The 23829-nt window shown below is 38.0% G+C and overlaps 2 protein-coding genes across 10 annotated transcripts in view; one reads left to right on the forward strand and one right to left on the reverse strand.

Moving 5' to 3' along the window:
- The window catches only part of EZH2 (enhancer of zeste 2 polycomb repressive complex 2 subunit), a 53790-nt gene extending 47906 nt beyond the window's left edge, over positions 1-5884 (forward strand). For all 8 annotated transcript variants that reach the window (XM_014266266.3, XM_074541178.1, XM_074541189.1 and 5 more), the window contains 5 exons: positions 674-769; positions 1357-1438; positions 2182-2262; positions 2375-2459; positions 3196-5884. In XM_014266266.3, coding sequence (XP_014121741.1) covers positions 674-769; positions 1357-1438; positions 2182-2262; positions 2375-2459; positions 3196-3256 — 405 coding nt within the window. In that variant the 3' untranslated portion in view covers positions 3257-5884. The remainder of the gene's footprint in view (positions 1-673; positions 770-1356; positions 1439-2181; positions 2263-2374; positions 2460-3195) is intronic.
- Positions 5532-23829, reverse strand: part of CUL1 (cullin 1) — a 52048-nt gene continuing 33750 nt past the window's right edge. The window contains exons 8-22 of one of the 2 annotated variants that reach the window (XM_005485914.4): positions 22578-22740; positions 18847-18977; positions 16040-16147; positions 15831-15937; positions 14672-14720; positions 14148-14279; positions 13497-13614; positions 12486-12562; positions 11600-11731; positions 10711-10803; positions 9488-9535; positions 9310-9392; positions 7853-7958; positions 6990-7103; positions 5532-6073 (exon numbers count right to left, since the gene is read on the reverse strand). In XM_005485914.4, coding sequence (XP_005485971.1) covers positions 5993-6073; positions 6990-7103; positions 7853-7958; positions 9310-9392; positions 9488-9535; positions 10711-10803; positions 11600-11731; positions 12486-12562; positions 13497-13614; positions 14148-14279; positions 14672-14720; positions 15831-15937; positions 16040-16147; positions 18847-18977; positions 22578-22740 — 1542 coding nt within the window. In that variant the 3' untranslated portion in view covers positions 5532-5992. Of the gene's footprint in view, positions 6074-6600; positions 7104-7852; positions 7959-9309; positions 9393-9487; positions 9536-10710; positions 10804-11599; positions 11732-12485; positions 12563-13496; positions 13615-14147; positions 14280-14671; positions 14721-15830; positions 15938-16039; positions 16148-18846; positions 18978-22577; positions 22741-23829 lie in introns of those variants that run through there. The other variant, XM_014266270.3, reaches the window with a different exon arrangement.

A 23829-nucleotide genomic window follows, 5' to 3' on the forward strand; every position in this document is an offset into this window, starting at 1 on the left:
TGCTTTTGTGCTGCTGTTAAGTCTATCTACATTTTGTCATGTACCAATTAGTGTGTTCTGTGCAGCAGAGCAGCAGAATATCTCCTTTTCCCTGTTCAGGCTTTGCTTCTTAATTGCAAATAGGCTGCTGTTTTAAGGAGCTCAACAGTCTTTCCCCAGATCAGCATAAAGAAGTTTATCCCAGAGTTTCTTTCTTCAGTTGTTGATTCTAAGGTATAAACTTGTATAGAGTCTACTAAAGTCTTGAAAACCCATTCAGTTCTGGCAAATAAATCAATAAGCCAAAGTTTATTTCTACTCTGAAATGTCTTCTCACAAAATAGTTGATTACTGAGCTAATGAGTGGTGGGCTCCTGGCTGCAGACCTTTTGAGGTTGAAGTCTTTAGTAAATGAATTTTTATGTAACCCCCTCATTTCAAGGTGTCTTGGGGTGGTTAAACTAAAATTTTTAGTAGTTTTCAAATACTTGGTCATTTTTCTTTTACATACATCTTCTGATTCACAAGCTGTAATTTTAGTGTGTGTTTGATCATTAGAAGACTCTGGATTTGTCTGCATTCCTGGAGTTCCAACATATGCATTTAACTAAGTGATACAAAACAAAATGGAAAAAAACCTGAACTCAAATCTAAGCCAGGCATATCAAAACTTCTTGGTTTTTCTATTCCACAGCACTTACTATTGGCACCTTCAGATGTGGCAGGCTGGGGAATTTTTATCAAAGATCCTGTACAGAAGAATGAATTCATCTCTGAATACTGTGGTGAGGTAAGGATGGAGAGCACCAGATATGAGCTTAGTTGGTGAAGTTCTGCACTGACAGGAACCAACCATGGGTGCCATTGTCTGTGACCTGGTACAGGCTGTGACTGCTGTCACTCCTCAGATCCCAGGAGCTACACAATTGAAATGTCACAAAAATTTTGAAACAGGTTCTTGTGAGAATGAGAGGCTGGAATGTCCTTTTTATCTTAGATGGAATTTCAGTTCAGACATGCTTGGAATTTGGTGGCAAATTATTTAGTATAGTACTGAAAGTCAGTAGGAGCTTTTGCTAAGCTGTATTCTGCAGCAATAAAACCCTGAGTCCGGTATGCTGCCCTGATTTTGAGAGGAGAAGCAATTCTTGCTTTTCTTCTGCTCTGAAAGAGTTTGTGTGCTAAAAGCAAAGCATGGATGTTTGCTAAGTGCAGAATGCTTGCTGAAAACAGTACTTGGTTTGGGAATACTTTGAATCCCAGAGAATAAAAAACTCCCACCTGTCTTTCAAAAGGCTGGGGAGGGGCTGACATTAAGCTGCTGTTGTTACACAATGGAGGAGTGCTTCTCTCTTTTACAAGTGGTGTTTCTTTCAGATTATCTCTCAGGATGAGGCAGACAGAAGAGGAAAAGTGTACGACAAATACATGTGCAGCTTTCTGTTTAACTTGAATAATGGTATGTATGCTTCAGTTGCAACTCTTGGCAGCATAACTAAAGTGTGTATGCTTGGTATTTTGTTCAGCCCTGTTCTTCTGCAGCCTGCAGGCAACAATGAGAACTTATTTCCACACATCTTTCTCTATCAGTGTGTGGATTCATCCTGCTGATAGCTAGTCTTTGGGATTTTTTCTCTAAATGCTGGTTAGCTAGATGTAGTGATGAGCCTCTTGTACAAGAGGAGTAGAACTTCATGGAGTAAAATTATGTGCAGACATTAAGTAGACTAAAGAATGTAAAAAGTGTTGTCTGAAGTAATTTTACTGAATTAAATAATCAGTAATTTATGATGGTAATTGTGTTGGGGGAAAAAAGCCACATGAGGTATGTAACTTACAGACTGCACTGCGTCAAGCATAAAATACTGGAAAATAGTTGAAATGAGGAAAAAAACCTGATGCTTTATGTCAGTGTTGACTTAGCATATTTATGGAGCTTGTCCTTGTGGAACAAAGGTAGAGAGGCTTTAGAGAGAAGCCAAGGTGGTGCCCCTGTGGCAGGAGGTAAAGGAAAAGCACAATGTGGAACAGCAGAGTTCAGCCGTTGTAGGGTGGGTGGGCCAGCTCTTCCATGGGGAAGATGTGCAGTTATCCTCTCCAGCTGCTAAGATCCAAGCACACTAGGTGTTAAACTCAAAAATGTGTTTGTAGGTGACCCATCCAACATTTGTGGGGTTTTTTGTTTTTTTCTGCCCCCCATAGATTTTGTGGTTGATGCAACACGCAAGGGCAACAAAATTAGATTTGCAAACCATTCAGTAAATCCCAACTGCTATGCAAAAGGTAAGTTTCACATTTACTTGCTTTTCATCAATGTATGAAATACTGTGAGATATTTCTTTAACGTGCATCTTATCATTATTTCTACTAACATAGCTAATTTCTTTTAAAACAGTTATGATGGTTAATGGTGATCACAGAATAGGAATATTTGCTAAAAGAGCCATTCAGACTGGTGAAGAACTGTTCTTTGACTACAGGTGGGTAGATGGATTTCAGGTGGCATTAGCTTTCAGTATCTGCACAGCTCAGAGTTAATTCCTGTGCCTGCCTGGCCCCTGCAGCCTCAGGTCTCAGCAGCTGAGAAGCAGCACTCCCCACACTGCTTTTGTCAAGCCAGATGCCATAGCAAGACTGATTTGAGCAATGCAGCTGGTTAAGAGCCTGCAAACTTGGAAAAGCAGCTTGTATAGAGCAAAGTGTAGTGACAAACGGGGACAGACTTTCTCTGGTTGGGTTACCTTGGTAGCAGCACAAGTTAACTCCCCCATCATTCAGAAATAGGCAAGAATTTCAGAGAATTAAATTTCAGAATTCCTACAGACAAATGCTTGCTAAGAATGTGTCCTTATTGTCCCCTACAATCATCTTACTTGGCAAAAAGCAAGCTGTCCACTGGCAATACTGTGTAGGTCAGCCTGGAGAAATGCAGTTGCTTTCCAGTACTGAACATGAATGTCAGGGCTGTGAGAGTCAAGGTGAAAAAGAATGGAATTTTAGTGATTTGTCTCCTTTGATCAAACACATCTGAAAGTAGTTTCTTGTGGGTCAGCAGCATTATGCACCTGCAAATTCACACAAGGAGGAAACACCCCAGCTGGTGGGGAAATGATATATGAGTATTCCAGGCTGTGGTGCCATTCTGTCAGAACAATGAAGCCAAAATGTTCCATGATACTGGCTTTTTGTGATTTTGGTTTTTTTTTTTAATTTCAGATATAGCCAAGCTGATGCCCTTAAGTATGTGGGCATTGAAAGAGAAATGGAAATCCCTTGACACCAGCTACCTCTTCTTTTAAACAAACAGCTGCCTTATCTTCAGGAATTTCTAGTACTGTGGGCAATTTTAGAAAAATACAAATGATGCAATTTGAAATTCTGTATTTGCAAAGTACTGTAACAGTAATTTATAGTAACGAATTTTAAAAAACCAACTTTTTATTGCCTTCTCACCAGCTGCAAAGTGTTTTGTACCTAGGAACTTTTGCAATAATGTGGTGTGGTACATTTTTCAACCTTGAATAAAGGATACTTGAACTTCTTCATTTTTACTGGAATTGAGTTGGAATTTTGTGTCAGCCCCTTGAGAAAGCAATGTGAATTTAACCTGTAACTTCTGTGCAAAGGCAACTCCATACTTGTCTCCTTCTGTTACTCTGGGTCAGGTTTAAGATCAGTGTGAAGATGGAAACAGTGTGGATGGCAGTCAGGGGATTGGTGCTGCAGTGCCTGAGTGAGACAGGGGTGGTCTTGCAGCTTCTCAGCTCCCTTGGATACAGCCACATCCAAGTTCTCTGGAGGAATGGCTGCAGCCCAGGAACTCCTGCAACTGCCAGAGTAGCTGTGATTTCTGTGACAAACGCTGCTTTCAAGACAAAGCTGTGGTATAAGGTGCCGTCACTGTGGCTTCGAAGCACCAAACTGAATGATAAATACAACAGTAACTACACCTGTGTTAAAGAGTTAAGAGATGCAGAAGAGAAATGCAGTTTTCATCCAGAAACATTTACACTGCAGTTAGATTATACAGGGCTACCACATTTATTTCTTACTTGCTAGTGGATGGAACTCTAGCTTGTGATTTAGAATACAATGCTCAGGTCAAACCAGCTGGAGTGGGAGGGCAGGCACAGGGTGGCATTATTGCCACACTGAGTGCATGAAATCCTGTCCATGGTGACCAGTTACCTGCAGCACTGAGGGGGCTCCAAGCCTGGGGTTAGTTCAGCTCTTCTGCTTCCACTCTCCATGTACAGCAGGCAGCTGCCTCGTGCCCTCCACCTTGCTGTTGGCCCAAGTAAGAACCAAGAGTTCATGAGGAAAAGAACAGTCCAAAAGTGTAAGCCTGATTTTCTCCCTCAGGTAGAGCACAGCTCCTGCTCTGAAGGATGCACAGTACACAAAGCACTGCTTTAACCAGCCAAGGGCTTTGAAAGGCAGCTCAGAGCAGGTGATTTCTGGCCTTCCAATTAAGAAAGGAGTTCAGGCTGCTTCTTTGTCATCATAGCACACAGATCCTGCTAGAGAAATCTATTAGCCCTGACCTTTCTGCAAGAAGGGTTTACAAAAAACAAAACAGCATCTTAGGAAAAGAAATTAAGAGGCATCACTAGTTCCATTCTTCTAAATTTCCAAAAGCAACTCTGAGCAGCAAGATGCTTCTATTGCCCCTAATGGCAATCTTTAGCTCTTTCAGAACAGAAATAGCAAGCACACAAAATCTCAAGTGGAGATGACACCCCTCTCCTAGTACTGCTCAGATTTTTTTTTTAACCCAGAGTTCAACTGTAACCATTTCCCTCGAGAGAGAAACATTAGCAACACAAAACCTGGCTCCTTTCCTGTGAGAAGAAACAGTGAACAAAATCACAGTTTGCATCAAGGGTAAAATGGCTACAGAAGTTCTTTTCAGGATGAAGATTAGAAAATATAGATTACCAATAGTGAGAGCTGGGAGGATGGCAGCATTTTGCTTCTAGCATATGGAATGCCAATACTCATTTCATAAAATTTTGTGAAAAGAATGGAATGAGGCCTGGTCAATCAAGGTATGTCTAGTAACACTTTAAAGTATTTTAATTCTCATCTCAGGTTATATTTAATGGGAATTGTTCTTCAGGAACACACTCAATTTTCTGCTTCACTCCAGTCAAAGAAATGGGCAGCCTAAACCTCCTTTGTTCTCGGCAGCACTTATGCAAGGGTGATGCACTTTATAGCACAATGAGCAATATTAAAACCAGCTCCAAGTTCAGATGACCAAGCATTGCCACAAATATTTTGAGCATTTTCTGTTCTGCATATCTTGTGAAATCATCACAAATTTATTTTCAAAGTGCAGACATTTCCTCTTCAAAAAGAAGTAACATGCACAGATAATGATAGATGACAGTATCTTCAGAGAACAAAATGTTCTTAAAGCACCAGAAAATGGGGAGGAAAAGCAAAACGAATTTCTAATAGCTTTCATAACCATTATACCTTTTATTTACATTTAGAAAGATAAGTCATGAAACTTAAAACAATAAAACCAAATGCAACTTGTACAGAAATCTTTTAAATTTTTTTTATTATTTATCACACATTAAAAAATGAAACACACTATACAAATGGTTTTTCATAGCAGATTACACATGGGTCCATTCAGACTCGCTCTCCAAGTGCTGCCAACATGTATAAGTGCTGCCTGTGATGGCAGCTGTTTATCATATAGCCAATGTATTGATTTAAATGCAGTAGCATGCAACCCTTAAACGAGAAGGGTCTGATTCCTTTCTGTTCTTAAATTAGGTTAAATGGCATTGGTGTCCATATTTACATACTTGAAATGTATCAATCCTGAGCAGTTCTGATGTAAATCTGAGACTGGCTGATGGAGTCCTGGTCTCAGTCATTAAAAAGGGAGGTCCAAATGGCAGCAGGGTGGCTGCTATGAAGTTCTGTCGCTTTCATTCTTTCCATCACATACCTACTTGCCGAGTGTCACACAGTCAGGTCATTGCTAATAAAAATGCTAAGCCAAGTAACTGTAGGTGTCCTTCTCACCATCTACACGTTCCAAGTACTCCTTCTCAATGAGGATGTCGATGCATTTCTGTGGGAGGAACAGAACAGAGGTAAGCTGTGGGACATGGGCATAAAAGCCCTCTCTGGGGTTGCTCCAAACTTTGATTCTGACCCCCCAAGGGAGTTCCCTGGCAAACAGGATGGGAATAGGCAAAGGACACAAACCACAGCCGTTCACTCTCCTCTTTGTGACCACATCCAAGCAGAAGGCTTTGCTAATCCACTAAACTGAACTGCACTTACTGGATGTCATTCCAGGGGTGTGATTGGGAAATCATCAGCATGCTGAACAACTTCATAGTAAGACAGCAAATAAAGAATTACACCAAGATGCAGAGAGCTTATGTAAGGTCATGAAAGAGCAGCAGCAGCAGTGTAACTGCCCTGGTGCCAGTTTATGCAACTGCTCTCACTGCCTGTCCTTTGTCTCACCTACAGCTTGGTTGTGGATATAAAACTGCTGGTGAGCTCACTTAAACAAACTGATGAAGAAATTAATATACATAAATGAATAATTAATATAATCAATATAATTATGAGTAAATAATTAAATACAATGCCCCCTTCCCCAACATTTTTACTGTAAAGGAAAGCAGGAAACTTATTGAGTTAACCCCAAGGCTGACTGTTGTCCCACAACTGGGAGAGCAGGAACAAAAGGTAAGTCTGGATCAAGGGCAATGGTAAGCTGACACTGATGTAAAAAAGATGCAATCCAGATACTATTTTACCACCACTGCCAACAATGTGAAAGATGCATAGTACCCTAAGAGAAATGCAATATTTCTGGTTAAAATATTTCCTACTCGCAACTCAAAAAAAATCTGTCCTTGCCCATCCCATCTCCATAGCTCTCCTTTTTAATTCAGAAACAAGTGTTTTGTCTGTGTAGATATCCTCCTCACCTCCTGGAATCCAGGTTCAGAGATGTGGGTCTCACATACCTTAATTACAGGAACTCGTGGCTTGAACCTTGAGGACAGCTGTGTTAGCACTTCTCCAAGCAGTTGCTGGTGTTTTAGAACCTTCCTCATTTTCATGATTCTCACAATAGCAGCCTGCACAGCAAAGTTGGGAAGGTGTGTTTATGAGCACAGTACCTGTCCCTCTGTGCAAAGCCATGTCACTCCCCTAGGTGACGTCTGCCCCTGCAGAAGCACCAGCACCACCTCGAGCACCAGACAGGAGAAGCTTTGCCCAGTGTCAGCTACTCACAGACTTCAAGGACTCAGAGTCTCCACAGCACACAGGCATCAAAAGTGGTTTTGACACATGAATTTTTAGAACTGTGCTTACAGTCAGTCAGTCATAATAATAATAGCACCAACTGGTAACAAGAGCCACACAAAACTGCTTGTGTAGCAAAAAGCCTTCTTTATATATTTAACCTTACTGTGACACTGTCTTAGTGGTACTTCTGTATTTCCTTCTGCCTCTCAAGTGGATTCCAAATGAACTGATACAAAACCAATGCTGATTTCATACTACCTGGGTATTACTATTTTTTTACTATTCAGTTTTCACCAAGGACAAGGTCTGGTGAACATGTATTCAAGGAACCCAAACACTCATCAACATCAGGTTAGAACAATGTCAATGAACACATCCTGTCTGTAGAAGTGCCTTCCTCCAGTTTCTACTACAGACTCACCTTTAAGAATATTTTAAATAATTTTTTTGAACTCTAATCTAGTTAGAGCAATGTAGTTGTTTTCTAGTAAAAGTTAGGAAAACCCTACAGTGAGCTTCATTAAATTATTACACAGATGTGATTGAGTTCATGACAGCATTCTGCAATAAAACTCACCTGAATCAGTAGTTTCCTGTCTTCCTCTATATTTTTGTGTGTAGTTTCTTGCTCCTGCTTCTGTTCAGTCTTCATTGGCACATTGATGTTTACCCTTAATTTTTTGCTGTAAAGAAAAGCAAAAATTAATGAACAATTAGACTGTTTAAAAACCTAAGAAACAGAAAAAACACCAAACAAAACCCAACTCCAAAATAAAAGCCACAGCACCATAGTTACTTTACAACAATACAGGACTTTGGTTGTTGTGAAAATTTTAGATGCTTGTATTCAAATTAAAAAAGAATTAAAATAAAAATAAAAAATGCCCATAACCAACCAATGAAACAAACTAACTTTCTGGTATCTCACAGCTTACTAAATCCATCCTAGTGATCTGTGTAACTAGCACTGTACATTTGCACTGTATTTAAAATAGTTCTGTGTGTAGTAAGAAGCTTGGAGTCAGTGAAGGGGACAAAGGAAGTCAATGGAAACAGAATCTGATTTACAGAATTTCTGATTTACAGACAGGATTCTGACTATAATGTGGAGAAATCTGTTTGCTCTGTGGAACTGAGCTCTGCCTTTCTTTCACAGACTCCCTGGCACTGACAGCTGTGCTGAGGTGAGCCCACTGCCACAATGAGGCCACTCAAGACAAGGTCCTGTGTCACAAATGTGGAGCAAACCTCAGCACCAGAGCACCAGGGAGCACAGGGCTCTGCTCAGCCTGTTTGTTAGCTGCACTGTTATTTATTTAGCACAGTGCTCCCCATCATAAATTGGGAAGTAGCTGCTGCACAATGCAGCAACCCTGAGCTGTTTCCATCACTGCATTAATGCAACAGACCATGAATTCTCAAACCTTTAATTCAGTAAAGGGGGATAGAAAGCAGATAAAGGGTGAGGTACAAGGAAAGGTTTTAAAATGTTTCTTTCACCTGAGATCTTATCTTCAGGAAGCACTGAACTCCTCACTGAATTTATGTGTGTTTATATCTATGCTCTGGTAAGCATGATAAGAAGTACTACAGTGCTGTAAACAGCTTAAAATACACAACTGCTTAAAGTAAGTAATAAAACCTACTGAAAATTGTGTTTATTAAGTCTCCAAATCACTGTATACACCGTGGTTATAAAACAAGCCTGATCTTCTCATGTTAGCAGTAGTGGATGAACATTTAGGCCTTTGACCTTTGTGGGTCACTGGACACTACTGTAACCTTATAAAATATCATGGATTTGCTGAGTGCTTGTGAGTAACAGCTTGGCAAAATGGCATCACTTGAATGAACTATTCAAGAACTAGACAAAAATTGAGGAACAGAAAGGACATATGAAAATACATCAGGCCTTGACTTTTTTTATGACTTTATGACAAAGTCAAAGCCTAAGAACTGAAATCACACACATCTCCCACCACTCATGAGCCCTCTCCCTTAATGCTGGTACATATTGGATCTACATTTGCTTACTTTTTGTAACCAAGATACAGTTTTATTAAAGTATCGGGTTTTAACTCCACTTCATCAACATTTGCATTTTCATCTTCCAAAACCTGCAATAAATAAACAAACAAACAAGTAAATAAATAAATAGCCTAACATATTTCACTGTATGTTAAGCAGGTCATGAGAAAGCAAGAGTACTTACAAGCAATTTTGATTTCAAGAGTATCTGTAGAACTTGTGCCAAGATATCCTACAAAATTATAGAAAACATTATCAGTGCAGATAGACAGCACCTTTGTCTAACTTAAAAACTTGAACAAGAATGAACATATTTAGACTAAGAACTAATGAGTGCAGAACACTGCAAAATGAGGGGGCAAGAAAAAGCAGTAAAAACTAAGTTCACAGAAATAACACCCAAAAAGGACATTGTTTTATGACGTATCCCCCCTTGTGGTTGGTCAAATATAATAAAATTCTTGAGAAATACTAATTCCAAACAAGAGATCTTTCCAGTTGCTGCTTTAGGAACTGTTTTGAAAGCAGACTTATATGCCTAAGAAATAATTTTTCCCAAACCATGCAAATATATATACCGTGGCAAGCTTAAACTTCAGAAAGCAAGGACTCTCTGCTTTCTGATTAACATCTTTTTGTTTTAACAGGGATCAGTTCTGGTTGCTGCTGTTGGTTGCTCACCCAGAAGGCTACTGGCAATATTCTGTGCAGGCCTACAAAGTTGCTCTTTTACCACAGTCTGTAATAAATTACAACCCCCTAAGACTTCTGGGTTTGTTGTAATCCATCAGCAACAATAATTTCTAGGTACGTATTTCTAGAAGTAAAGATCCTACTGAAGAGGAATACCTAACTTTCCAGAAGTCAGAGCAGACTTGATTCAAACCTACTGCTAAAGGTCAAATAAATGTCGAATTGTGGGCCATAAAGCCTGCTTGGGAAGAAAAGGAGGGAACCTTTTCCACAGGAGAGAGCTGGCCAATGAACTGCAGATTTACTATGTTCATGTAAAAAAGCCTTGAGATATAAAAGAATGACAGATGCATAGATCAATCATTAAAGGAAAATGCTGGTTTTGCTAAAATGTTGTCTTTTAACATTAAAATGTATGAATTGAAACACTGAAAACTTCTACCCAGAGCTCAGCAGGAAGCTAGACAATTCACTCCAGTCATGAGCAGGAATGTACATGCACTAAGACTCATCAGAAGACCAGGCAGTTATGATTACAGGAAAGTAAACCAGGAAAGTGAATTGACCAAGAATAGAGCACATCTGTCTCCTTTGGGACAGAAGATGGTTCTGGCTCCAAGCATATGTAATCCAAATTTCTTATGATAGCAGGAAGAGCACTGAAGACCAAAACACTTGCTCACAAGAGTGTGGTAAAACATGCAAAGTCACTACCATTTTTATTTGAGTACTGTCTGTCAGCTGCTGCACAGTGTAGGCATCTTCTGTGTTGTACTGCAGTAAAATTGCCATCTGGAATGTGGATGCCTGACAAATCCAAAAACAAAGAACAGAGGGGAGAGGGGGGAAATCAAAAAAGAAGAACTTACAAACACTTTCTGAATTTGAACAGCCTGTAACACACCAGTTAAACACATACACTGGAATATTTGGACAACAGAGAATACCCAAGTGGTGCTAATTACAAAGAAAAAATCAAATGTTGCTTTTACAACCAGAACTCCCCCTTCCAGCATTATCTAAACATAAACCCCAGGATTAGAATCATTTAGCTTGCTTCAGACACTCCATCCAATTGTCTATTATGGCATCAAAGCATTATCCTTGTATTTGCCAATATAGTTTTGTTTTCCTCTGTCACTCCAACTCTTGCCCATTTAATCTCCACTGCACCCAACACAGACTGCTGAATTCATCCTCACAACCCTCCCAACTCCAGCAGAATAATGAAACCAAATTTATACACCACGCAGCTCTCAGAAGCTGATCCATCTCTATCATCACAGGGTTAACCTATGATGACAAGGTCAAAGCCTGACACTATCTTGTTTCTTCTCCCATCTACTTTTTGAGAGAAAGCAGACAGGAAAGTATAAGCAGCATGAGATCCTAGGAAAAGAGGTTGCATTTATCTCAGAAAATGCTTTTCAGCACCTGTTTAAACCACAGGCAATGTGTTCCATTTTCTAAGTCAATTTTAAACACAGATCTTTAGTATCAGTATAGTAAATAAAACAGACATATATAAAGGTTCTACTGGCTGCATCCAGTCCTCTGAAAACAGCCATCACCAAGTGTTTCCATTGGTATGACTTGTCCTTACCTGTAATGTGTATCTATTTTTGAAACAGTTGGTAACCAATTCCCCTTTGGACAGCTGATACAACCATGTTAATTTTCTTCCACTGTGACGACTGGCATAAAATGCAGTAAATCTCTGATAGCTCCGTTCTAACTGTATAAAAACATGAGTAACAAATAAATAAATAAATAAATAAATAATTATCTACCTTCCTTTACCATTACTAGAACATGTTATGGAATCAAATCTGATCACCCTCAACCACCATGTTGTCTAAATAGTCTGAATAGAAACTCATAATATTCAAATTTGGCAGACTGGATGAAAAATTTCCCTCTGTTATAAATTTCCCCTTTAAAATATCATTAACAGCACAAATGTAAACAGCACTTAAGGTTCATTCTTCCTTTTATGAAACATTAAGCATGGCTAGAAAAGCAATTTGTTTTAACCACCTTCATCCTCCAGGTAACAGCATTGAATTTATTTCTCATGTTAAATATTCATGTCTTTTTTCTGGATAAGTACTCAGCAGAAAACTGACTATAATATCTAAAGATTTTACTGGGCAAAGCTGAAGCAATGGTATGAAAAGGTTTCTTAAATTAAGTAAACCCAGAAAAATGTACTAACAAAGATTTGCTTTAGTTGCTGTTGAATATTTTGAAGAAAGATTCATTAACCAGGGAGTTTTCATGGGAAAAATACGAAAACACAGATTTCACACAGTTCCCTCCAACTACCTTACTCAATTATCTTGTTCCAAATATCCTCAGGCCAAAGAGGCAAATATCAGAGACTTTTACAGTCCTCTTTGATACACAACAGAATGGAAGGAGACAGCCTTGTAAAAAAATTTCTCTCAGGATCATTCCATGCTCAGATGAACCAGGAGCAAGTGCCTCACCTCAGATGGCAGAGCAAATGTGCAGGACTGCTGGAACGGCCACGATCCAGAACTCAGCACCTGGATGCTGAAATCCACTGAAAGACAGGAGAAGAGGATCAGCTGCATTATCCCACTTTCTCCTAACTCCCTCTTCACACACAGTCCCAGTTCTAACACAGACATACTTCTGGCTCATGGTCAAACTAACATGGTAAAAAATCATTAAGCACTATTTTATTTTTGTCAGAGCATAACCAAAGCTGTTCATGAGAGATGTCCCTGCAGTTGGAGAGCTTTAGATTTACTGTTACAGGCACTCAATCCTCTCTTATTTGGAGAAGTTATTACTCTGTTTCTATCCCTACAATATGTTACAATTTTCCCACTTCGGTGTTAAAAGAGAAAGTGTTCATCATCACTCCACAGTACACAACTGCAAGAACAGACCTTCACACCTATACTTGTAAGGTATTTTGGTCAAGTCAAGTACAAACAATACAAAAACAAAGTAAAATTTAAACCTGATGATACCCAACTCTAATTGTAATCCAAGAAATATTTATCAACTCTTGACAGAATTTGGTTCAATGTGCTTCAGTTGAAAAGGAAAGCATAAAAAGGTGACAGGGGCATCTAACAACCTGGAAAACAATATCCTTAATACTTTCTCATAAGTCTAAGTATTAAACAGTTAAAAATCAAAACTGTTTAAAGAAAAACATCTCTCCAATCAAGCATAAAAAAAGGGAAAAAAAAAGATGAGACAGTATTCAACTTAATTTAGTTATGTACCTAAATGTGAGCTCTAAAATCAGGAGGAGGCTACTCAGAAAATACATAAAGAGCTACTAGAAGACAAAGAACAGACCTAGAATTTAAAGACCTAATTTAAACATCCCAGCTATCATAATCAGCACTCTAATTTGTGGCAATATGAGAAAGTCATATATTTCCCTCACACACTTAGTTCTGCAGCAATAAGAGGAAGCTATACTATGCAACAGTAACTTAGGTAAAGGTGTTACTTACAATCTAATGGTTCGGAATTGGTCAGGTGCTTTTTAAACTGCTCATTCAAATCCTTGCTTACACCAATGTCTTGGAACATCCGCTGCAGCTTGGAGGTATACTCAAAACCACAAGCTTGCTGTATTTAAAAGCACAGATACATCAGCAAGACACATTTTGGACATTGGCTAATGAGAAGAACAAAGTGTTGGAACTTATTTCCTTAACAGAAGATGTACAAAGTTCCATATTTCCCTTACTCAACGTGCCCATCCCCCCTGGAATATGAGCTTTACCTGACATTGAAAACTGACAAAAATTTTGTCTAAAATTAAGCAAAACACAATGAAACAGACTACTCAAAGGGTAGTCAACTGTATTTTGCTTAATTCTGCCTAAATATGGTTAAGAAAATTAAGCTACTTTTCAGTACTCATTCCTTTGACTAATTAAATCCATGTCATTCATTTGGCTAAGAATAATTAAGCTTAGCTCCAACAGGCATGCACTAAAAGTTCCTATGATTTAAAAAAACAAACAAACAAAAAACCCATAGGTTGTGTATTTTTCTGTGCATAAAGTAAACAAATGAAAGGATGCATGTCAATGCTTTCCAAAACAGTGTGAAGATCTGCAAGGCAACAAATCATGGGACAGTCATGGAATACTCACTTTTAGTTTGGAGATCATGCTTGCCTCAGCATCATCACTAGCACTGTTTTGATGCACAAGTCTCTTTGCCAGCATTTTAGCATAGAATTTTTGAAACACATCTTTATCCTCAATGTACTTGAAGACAACCATCTGGAAAAGCCAAGATAATTTGTAAGGGAAAAATATTTGAACATTTGTCTTGTAAAAGATGTAGCAGGAACTACTTGATTTGTACCTAAATTTTAAAGATTGGGAGTTTTTTTGGGCTTTTTTGAGAGAGGGTGGAGGGACTGGTGGAGTTTGCTTTAAATATGAATACTATTTTAAAACAAGAACTGTATATTCCACATGTAGAGTATATTACATATATGTGGATATATAATGATATAAAAAGATGTCATGGAAATTATACATTTTATATGCATATACAGATTAAGCAAAAGTATAACTTCAATACAGCCACTTTAAATCTGCTGTAAGGGGTTTTTTATAAACAAAATAAAATAATTTTTATATTCTGTATGTACTTATAGACATCTTACCACTTGATTGAGTGTATCTTCCAATTCTGCTTCTTCTGGATTCTTTGAGCTGCAATTAAAGTAGTGCATTTTTAATGAGTCCCAAACCAGCAGAATTAAACCAACATATGGATGCATATGGAAGCTTTAGAAATCAAAGAATGCAAATTTTAGTAGTTCTGGGATCAAAGGCTCTTTAAAGAGAAAACAATGTAATTGCTCCACCTGTCAGCAATTCTGAGGTTCCCAAATGTCACAGGCTGAATTCCTGGACCATGACTTGCTTGGGACTTGCTGGCAGCCTGGTATTTTTGAGGATTTATGAGCCTAAACATGGACCTCTCTCTTCCTGCTGCTAAATGCTATCTTTATTTCTTATCTTAGGTAGTACAGTGAGAAGAAACCAGCTCACAGAGCTGGGACTTGACTGGGTAAAAGCTCAGGTGGCACCACGTTGTCTTCCTCCATCTCATGTTTGCCCACCAGGCAAACCCCAAATCTACCATGTACACAGTCAGTAGTTGCAAAGGAGAAAATAAACCCTTTGCTGAATGAAAGAGGAGATGGGAAAGAGAAAAGTGAGCAAGGTCTCCCATTTTTGGATTGTTTGGTGGTGGCTTTTTTTCTTCTGCCAAAACAACTAGAAATGGGACAAAACTGACACCAATCCAGTATGAACTGAACTGATATCAACTCAGGATATGAGCTGCTGAATCACTTAAAGCCAAATAGCTTGAATTAAAATATGCACTATGAAACGTTAGAAAGCAGTTTTTCTCCTCAATTTCTGCCCAGATAGAAGAAGGTATAGAAAAAACAAAAGGAGGGAAGCAACAGTTTTAATGGAAAAAGGGAATGTGCATCTCTTTACAAGATACAACACAATTTAAGTTTTTCAGTGTAAAAAACCCTACCTCCTTCAGTTTTACTGAAAAACAAAAACTTAAGATTCCTATAAGGCAAGAAAGGTTTGCTTATTTCCTCCACTTTTCCTTAAAAAGAATACCAAACAACACAACCTTTAGGAATGGTCCCACCAAAATTTTTGTATCCAGAATTTGATAAAATTAATTTCTTGCAAAGTCAAATTGTGCTTCTGAAGACAGTATAAAACTTCATAGGCTACAACCTTTTAAAATAAAAGCCAACATGAAATAATAATTTGTCTTTGAGGACATACCTTTTCTTTAGTAAAGAGTCACAGTATCGTGCCAGTAGCTCTGGGGATTTACTGGATGATTGAGCCATTTTTGTTACTGCATTATTATTTATAAATCGACCACAAGCCTATAAATCACAAAAGACAGTGAAATTTTGGGAGACAATTTTTTTTATTTTGCATGGAAAAAAAAAAACCCAAGTCCAGCATCTGCCACTACATGCACTTACTTTGTCTAGTGCAGCCACGAAGCCAGCATCATTGTTGAATGCAGACATGACTAAAGCGTTGTACTTCTTATGAACATCCAACACTGTCTGTACATACATTTTTGGATCCTGCAATAAGGAGAGACTGGATTTTGCAACCTGCTGACTTTCTGCTTTCTACTTCCTCCAAAATGGAGCTATTCACTGATCCAAGAGAATTTGTGCAGAGGAAGTCTATGATGTATTAGAAACATTTTGAAGGTAAACCAGTACCCAGACTAGTTCAGGTCTTATGTCCAGGACTGACTCATGTTACTGCAAGCTTTCATTTACAGCAACCAAAGTGCAGAGTGTACCACATCACACAAAAGACAACAAAGTATTTACTCAACCCTGAAAACATTTTCAAAGACTTAAACTTATTTCAAGTCACTCTTGAGAGAGGTGGACAATTATAAAGTGGCAGCTGCTATAGAGGAAAATCTCTGTAGTAAGAATGTGACTGGTGTATATCCAGTAGGTACAACTTAGTACAGACACTTCAATCATTGGCAGCTCTTAAAAACTATGTGCTCAGCACCCAGTGGCAGCCAAATGCCAATAAACATCAAGCTTACTGTACTCAGACTGAGTTCTTTGTGCAGTTACTGATCTTTGCCTCTCAATAGACTGGAGTCAAGGAGTAGGGACAATGATGGGCAAGAAAATCATCAGGCACACAGGACAGCTACTACACAACAGGCTGGAAGACTAAAAAAGGCTGGAAGTCTTCAATTTGGAGATCAGAAGGTCTTGTTGGCTAGAAGTGGAGGAATATGGGCAGGGTTTTATCAGGATCTTGAAAAACATTTCCTGTTGTCACTGAAGACAGACACCATGGACCACCACTCTCATGCCATGCTTGAGACGAAGAACTGAGATTACTGAGAGCTTCTGAGATAAGGAATGCAAGTGGATCTGAAGGACATTCAGAAAAGTACTGATTACAAGGGCTAAAAAAACCAACAAACAAAAGGCACAAAAAGCAGCCAATTTTCTGACTGAAAAGCAGTCTTGTTAATACAGTTAACAGAGACTAGAGCACAACTCCTTCTGCACTGAAGTCTAAAGCAGGTGAAATGAGACTGGCTGGTATGACTACTTCTCTGCACTGACTACAGAGAAAGTGAGAAGCATTTGTTCACTTGATTATCTGTTTAGACACAGTACAGGTAAATGAGGTTGGGAAGAATCAATCCTAAGTGTGACAGAGGACTAACAGTGCAATGATGAACAGCAATACAGTGGTGTGTGGGATATTGCAAGAAAAGGCAAGATGGTTCCCAAGGGTAACAACCAGAGATACTGCTGTGAAAATGAAGAACAAATGTGTGGAATAGGAATGAAAGAGAAAGAAGTGGAAACAAGAAAAGGTGTCAGAGGCAGGAAGAGTTTTGTAAATGGTTGGACTCAACTAATATGTGCAAGTCTTGGACCTCCTCTCTCTGAAAGATGAAATAATTCCTGGAGAAAGAGCTTTCATTTTTTTTGGAGGCCTAATTCTTCAAGGCCTAAGCAGGAAAAAACCTCAAGAGCAATGACCACTAGGGGATGTGCAAAGCATAGAGCAGATCTGATCTCAAATTTCACAGAGACACCTACAAATGAAACTGAAGATTCCTGAACTTGCTTCAAGATTACTTCATGATTCATAAAAGATCAACACTGCTAAAAAGCTGTGTACTTCAAACAACAGAAAAGAACAACAGACACTACACCACTCAATACAGATTACTGCTTTAGTATGAAGCTATTTTAAGAACTTCTCAGGAAAGCTGTAAGTTCAAATAAACTTTGTCAAAAATCAAAGTTAATCATAGAATCATAGTGTTCAGGGACCCACAAGAATCATCAAAGTCCAACCCCTGGCTCTGCACAGGATCACCCTGAAAATCACAGTAATGATAGTATTATCAGTGACAATGCCTGAGAGCATTTGCAAAGCGTTTCTTGAATTCCACTTTAAATAAAATTTACCAGAATCTATATTCTATTCTGATCTTGCTTTGTGCAGTGTTTCACTCCTTCTTTTCCCCTGGAAAACATCATATTGTGCATAAAGAAGAAGGCAGGCAAAGGGTTTAAAAACCTTCATGTTGCCAAGATGCAACCCTAATCAATACAGAATCAAGTTTGAAATTACAATTATGGGATAAAAATTGAAAAAGCAGCCTTTTCCAAAGATCTGATCTCCTCCTTATATTGTGACCTTTCCAACCATTTCAGTTCCTCCTTCTTCTTCTATTTCTCATGCTTTTCGAAACAGAATAAAGACATTGTCAAAAAACTTAAACCAACAGAAACTTTCTCTAGATAGTCCCATCCAAGTCAGAATTCCTTAAGATGATGAAATAAATGACAGTTGACTGGAGATAATGCTTCTTGAAACAGCGGACTTTCAGGTGTACTTGTATTGTAAGTGTTGGGTGTTGTAATTGCACAGTCAGCTTTCCAAGCAGCATGGCATCCTAACAGAGAGCAAAATCTCAGAAGGAAACTCACCTTCCCCCTCAAAACCAAACTGAAACCAAACCAAAAATCCCCACAACCCACCCAAACCAAATGAAAGCAAAAAAACACACCCCAAAGACCCCCAAAATTTAAAGAGTAGAAACAGAGTGATGAGAATTTTGTTTTAAACCTTCTACCAAACATTTGAGAATTGCCAAGCCCTTACAAATTAAATTAGTGAGAGGGAAAACAAACAAACTGGAAGTTTTATCAGGAAGCATTCACTATCCCCTAATGTAAAAGTGCAGCACAGAGACTTGCTTTAATGGGATACTTGCATTTAGTGCAGCTTCTCCACATTTCTCAATTGCAGCTAGACCCTGATTATGAATGTGAGTTTCCAAAAGTTTTTTCAGCTCTCCAAGGCCATCCTGGATTCGAGATACAAGGTTATACATGCGACCCAAGTCTGTAAAAGAGAAAAAAAAGGAAAGCTAACATCTCCCATCTGTAGTGCCTATTACCTCAATTTCTCATTTACAAGCTGTCAATAGGAGCTAAACATCCATTGTCAACAAAAACACATATGCAACTGTGCATATGTGCACAGTTTTGCTGTGCACAATTTGCTCCTGTTAAAAGCCAGAAAAAACAACAGTAAACGATTATACAGCAAACCTTTGCACTTACCTGGAAAGCTAACACTAGTTAAAGAGAAAACAACCTGTTATACTAGGATCTACTTTTTACCTTCACAATGCAACCAAACTCAAGAATAAAAACCCACCATTTGAATGGCAGAAAAATTACTTCTTATTTTTAGTTTTTGCAGGTTTAAAGCAACGATTTAAAAATGGTGTTAAACCTCTCTTATTTAAGTAACATTTTGAGGTGCTGCCATGAATTTGAGACTCTTATTAAAGTTACTGCTGGCTGTGCTACAAGTATAACATTTCCCAGCTGACCACTCTTCTTTAAATCTTATTCTGAACAGGTCAGTTCTCAAATATCTAACATTACTTGTAGTCCTTTGTATACCAACACTCATACTTTGGGCAGCATCAGTGGTAACAGTTGGAAATTTAAAGCAAAATGTTATGTGTTGATACGACCATAGCAGGTAAATTGAAACATTATAAATCAAATCTCCTTCAATAAAGCACTGTCAGTAAAAGACATCTCTTCAAAAAAAACCAACTTTGACTGATTACCAGTAGTAATAATTGTATCTGGAAGAAAAAAGAGGTTCTGAAAAGCATTACAATAGAATCAATGAAGGCAAAACTGCATGCCATTTCACACATGTTAAGGCTTCATATTAAAATCTCACCAGTTTTTAGCCAAGACTTTCCAAATCTATTAGCAATTTTGGAAAGTCTAATACTGAAGAGGGTTTTGATTTTTATTATTTAGTTTCAAAGGATAGATACTTTGTATTTTCTGAGAGTAGAATTCTTCCAAAAAAAAGCAAACAATGAAACTGGCCATAAACCAGATCCACAAACCTGCCAGTCACCTCTTGCAATCTTGCCCTCACTGAACAGGCACTCCAGTCAAACAGTAAACAATCAGATTATTTACTGTAAACTAAGGAGGATATTTCACCTTGTGGAACGCATGGAAAGGTTGACAGCTCTTCCCAGGTGCAAGGACTTCTCTGAAGGGCTTGTGAGCAGTTTATTACACCAGAGGATTATCAGATTAAACAAAACAGAGCAATCAATGAGCTGGTGCTCTACCTAACTCTGAAATACAACACAGAGTTTGATACCTTCTAATACTGAAGAGATGACAGTTCAGTTAGGTTTCTGTATAACACTTTCCTTTCCTTAAAACTTTGTCAAACTTAAACTTGCAGATTTGAAAATGAAACTTTTTTTTCTCTGTGAAAAACCATGATTGCAACCTGATGTTAACTTTTATAAGAACATATGAATAACTCACGGAATTTTAGAAAAAAGTTAGGAAACTAATGCCATGCATAGGTACAACAAGCTGCTGCTGTATTTACCCACAAACAAGTGTTCACAGGTTGGTTTACAAGAATGTCTGTGTTAGGGGAAATAAGGAAGAGATGCTACAAAGTCTCATGGAAGATTTGCATAGTAACTCCACCTATATCATTACAGCCTTCTCCCAATAAACCCAACTATTTCCTACAGGTATTATACTGATGTGAGTATGTAACACATGAGGAATGTGTCCCACAACCTTTATAACTAGTTTATGGATTAGTTGCACAATGAATCAAAAAGTTACAGAACATCAACAGGAGTGGCCTGTAATATGATATTCTCCAACACAGTTTGCATGGAAGGACCTCAAAACCAGTGCATTTTCCTTTCAAGAGCAAAACAATAAATATTTTAATAAAGAGCAACCTTTTATTGTAAGTTTAGGATAGTCTACCAAAGGCTATACTAGTATATCACAAATTGGAGAATGAACTGATTGCTGTGATTAAAGAGTGAATTACCAGACTGTCACTGAAAATACATTTTCTAATCTTGAAACCTCATGAATCTTAAAAAGGGCAAGGGAACTGCTACAATTTCCATAAGTGAAGCTTGATAACAGAAGAAAAAATATTTTGAAAAAGAAGAGAAAAATTAAGCATTTTAGAGAAAGTCTAGTTAATCTTAGAAATAATCCACATGAAACTAAACCCAAAGATACAGAACTAGACAGTGCCCAAGACACAAGATACTTCTTTTCCTTTTTACTCTGACAAACTTATGGAATTGCATCACTATGGTAAGTGGTTGTACTAAGGGCTCACATAACCCATGAGCTTGATAAAGTAGGAGGAAAGAATTAAAGTCTGTGAAGGTGTCCTGTGTTCAGAAAAAAATTTTTTGTTCTATTGCTATTTCATTTGTCAAAAGTAATTTATTTAGTCATTTCACAAACCAACACCCATTAAAATCTCTTCTAACTATGGAGTAAATATTTATAAACACAAACAACATCTGACTCAAATACTAGTACAGATTATTTACATTTGAATCAGCTAACTTCTGACCTACTAATCATGCTCAATTGCCCTTTTTGATTTCAAAGCCTCTTTTCATTATCAACATGACTATTATAGATAGTAATAATTTGTAGTTGCTATTTTAAGAACAATATACAATGAGACAGAGTCATAGTTACAATTTAAATCTCTCAAATGAACAATTTTATCGTTAGTAACTTAACCACAGCATCTCTTTCATTCTGCCCCTTTCATAAGAGCAGTATTTCAGCTATACAGCCACACTCAGACTTGAAATACAGATTTAATTAGTTCCCCAACTGGGAAATCAGAATCATGATTCATCCTTATCATCTGCATGATCCACAGGAATTAGTTCTGGCTGTTATTTTGTGCTCTCTATAAACTCCTGAAGAAACTAATACAAACCAACACAATTCCTTAGAGATACCTAAACTCTGATAATATTCACTTATTTCAGAGGAAGTGTTGAAGAAGTCTTTATGCTATGTGTTCTCTATGACAATATATAAGAATCATTTTCACAGCCAAAATTAACTCATCAATTAATAATTTCCACTCTTTCCTTGTGCTCTATATGCAATATTATGTATTTTATATATATTCTATTTTAAAGGCTACTTATTTGCATCTCTTCCTCTTTTAACATTTCCGATACATACTTCTGAACATTTTGGATTTTAAAATTCTCAGTGCTGACTCAGGAAGATCCACAGATTAAACTGAAAGAGTACTGGTCTGTTTTTCACCTCCCATCTCTCCCACACAAGATTCAGCTCCTGCTGGAAAAATGGCTCAAGTGCTCTTGAAATTCTTCCAGCTATGTTAAGAGAAATCAAACTGCTTGATTGTGCTGTTCTGCCTTAATATCTGGGGTTGGGGTAGGGTCCTTGAAGCAGTATCATCAGCCATGCTGATTTCATTAAACCTGCTTGTCCATCAGTTTAGTGACTATCTTCCCTCTCAATCTAATTCCTGAACACAAGACATTTAGCTAGCACCAGATTTTACATTATTCACAATTCATCAGGGAGGAGAGCTCTAAGCCTAAAGCCAGCGTTTGAAACTCTTTACCTTCATTTTTGTCAGCGTCCAACAAATTCTGAAACTCTGTATGAAATATCTCCAGATGTTTTTCGATGAGTACTTGCTCACACTTTCGTGCTAACTCATCTTGCGTGCTCTCATGGAGATATACCTGAACTCTACGCTGCTCCTCAAGGAGGCGAGCTTCAGCCTACGGAAACACAGAGATAAACATGAAACCTACAGGGAAGGTAGAACACAAATCCAACAGCAGAAAACAGAAAACAGGTGACTGTTCAGTCAATTCTTCTAGAAAACAACAAGAAGCAAACTTCTCTCTAGACTGGTGTTGTGAACCACCTACTTTAGCAGTTATTTTTCCAGGAATCATAATATACATTTGGAATTGATGTTTATGTTGATGAAAATACAATGTGCTGTTTAAATGGTGGGGGAGAATCACAGCAAAACTGTTTTCCTCTTGCTCGTGAATAAGGAGTTTACAGATGGAAATCTGCTGTCAGAAAAAGAGAAAGCCTCTGACACGAGATGCTGGCAGTTTCAGGATCAGCAAGCTCTCCAGCTACAGGGGTAGTTTTGTTTAAGACAAACATGAATGTATTTCACGGCTCCACAAAACTAAAAGGCAGGAAACTACAATTTAACACTATGCCCATGACAAATTTATTTGAATAGCCTCATCTACATTCTTACACAGAAAAGCTTCCCAATAAACTACAGCCATTTACAGTATACTTGCATTTAATTTGGCATATGAGATGCTACATATGCGTATCTTCCTGGCAAACTAAAATTCTAAATGTCACTCAAGGAATAGAACTTATGGCGAAATGTAAAACTGAAATTGTTTACATAACAATTACCTCTATTTCATTTACAGAAGTGTTTAGGATTCACATTAAAAACCATTTGTAACTGCAGCACATTATTAGGGATAAAGGGTGTATGCCTTCTTATCAGCCCGAATTATTTAAGTTAACAACATCGTCAAGAAAATGGAATTAAGTTAATTCATTGTCTTAATATGCCAGAGTAACAATTAAGCATGAAAGATCATATTCTGGACAGTAAAAAAGGAATAGCTACACTGCAAGTGCACTGCACCATGCATAGACAGCTTTAAATCATCTAAGTCATTGTTAGCTTCACTTGTTCTGCAATGATTTTACACTTAGGTCTTGTGAAATGGTCCTGGATTACTGTTTCCTAGAACTAAACCAGTACTGTTCAAAAAATAGGAAATGAAATCAGTAACTTGAGAAGGGATACAAGCTCCAGC

The sequence above is a fragment of the Zonotrichia albicollis genome, chromosome 1, assembly GCF_047830755.1.
Source record: "Zonotrichia albicollis isolate bZonAlb1 chromosome 1, bZonAlb1.hap1, whole genome shotgun sequence".
Lineage (NCBI taxonomy): Eukaryota > Metazoa > Chordata > Aves > Passeriformes > Passerellidae > Zonotrichia > Zonotrichia albicollis.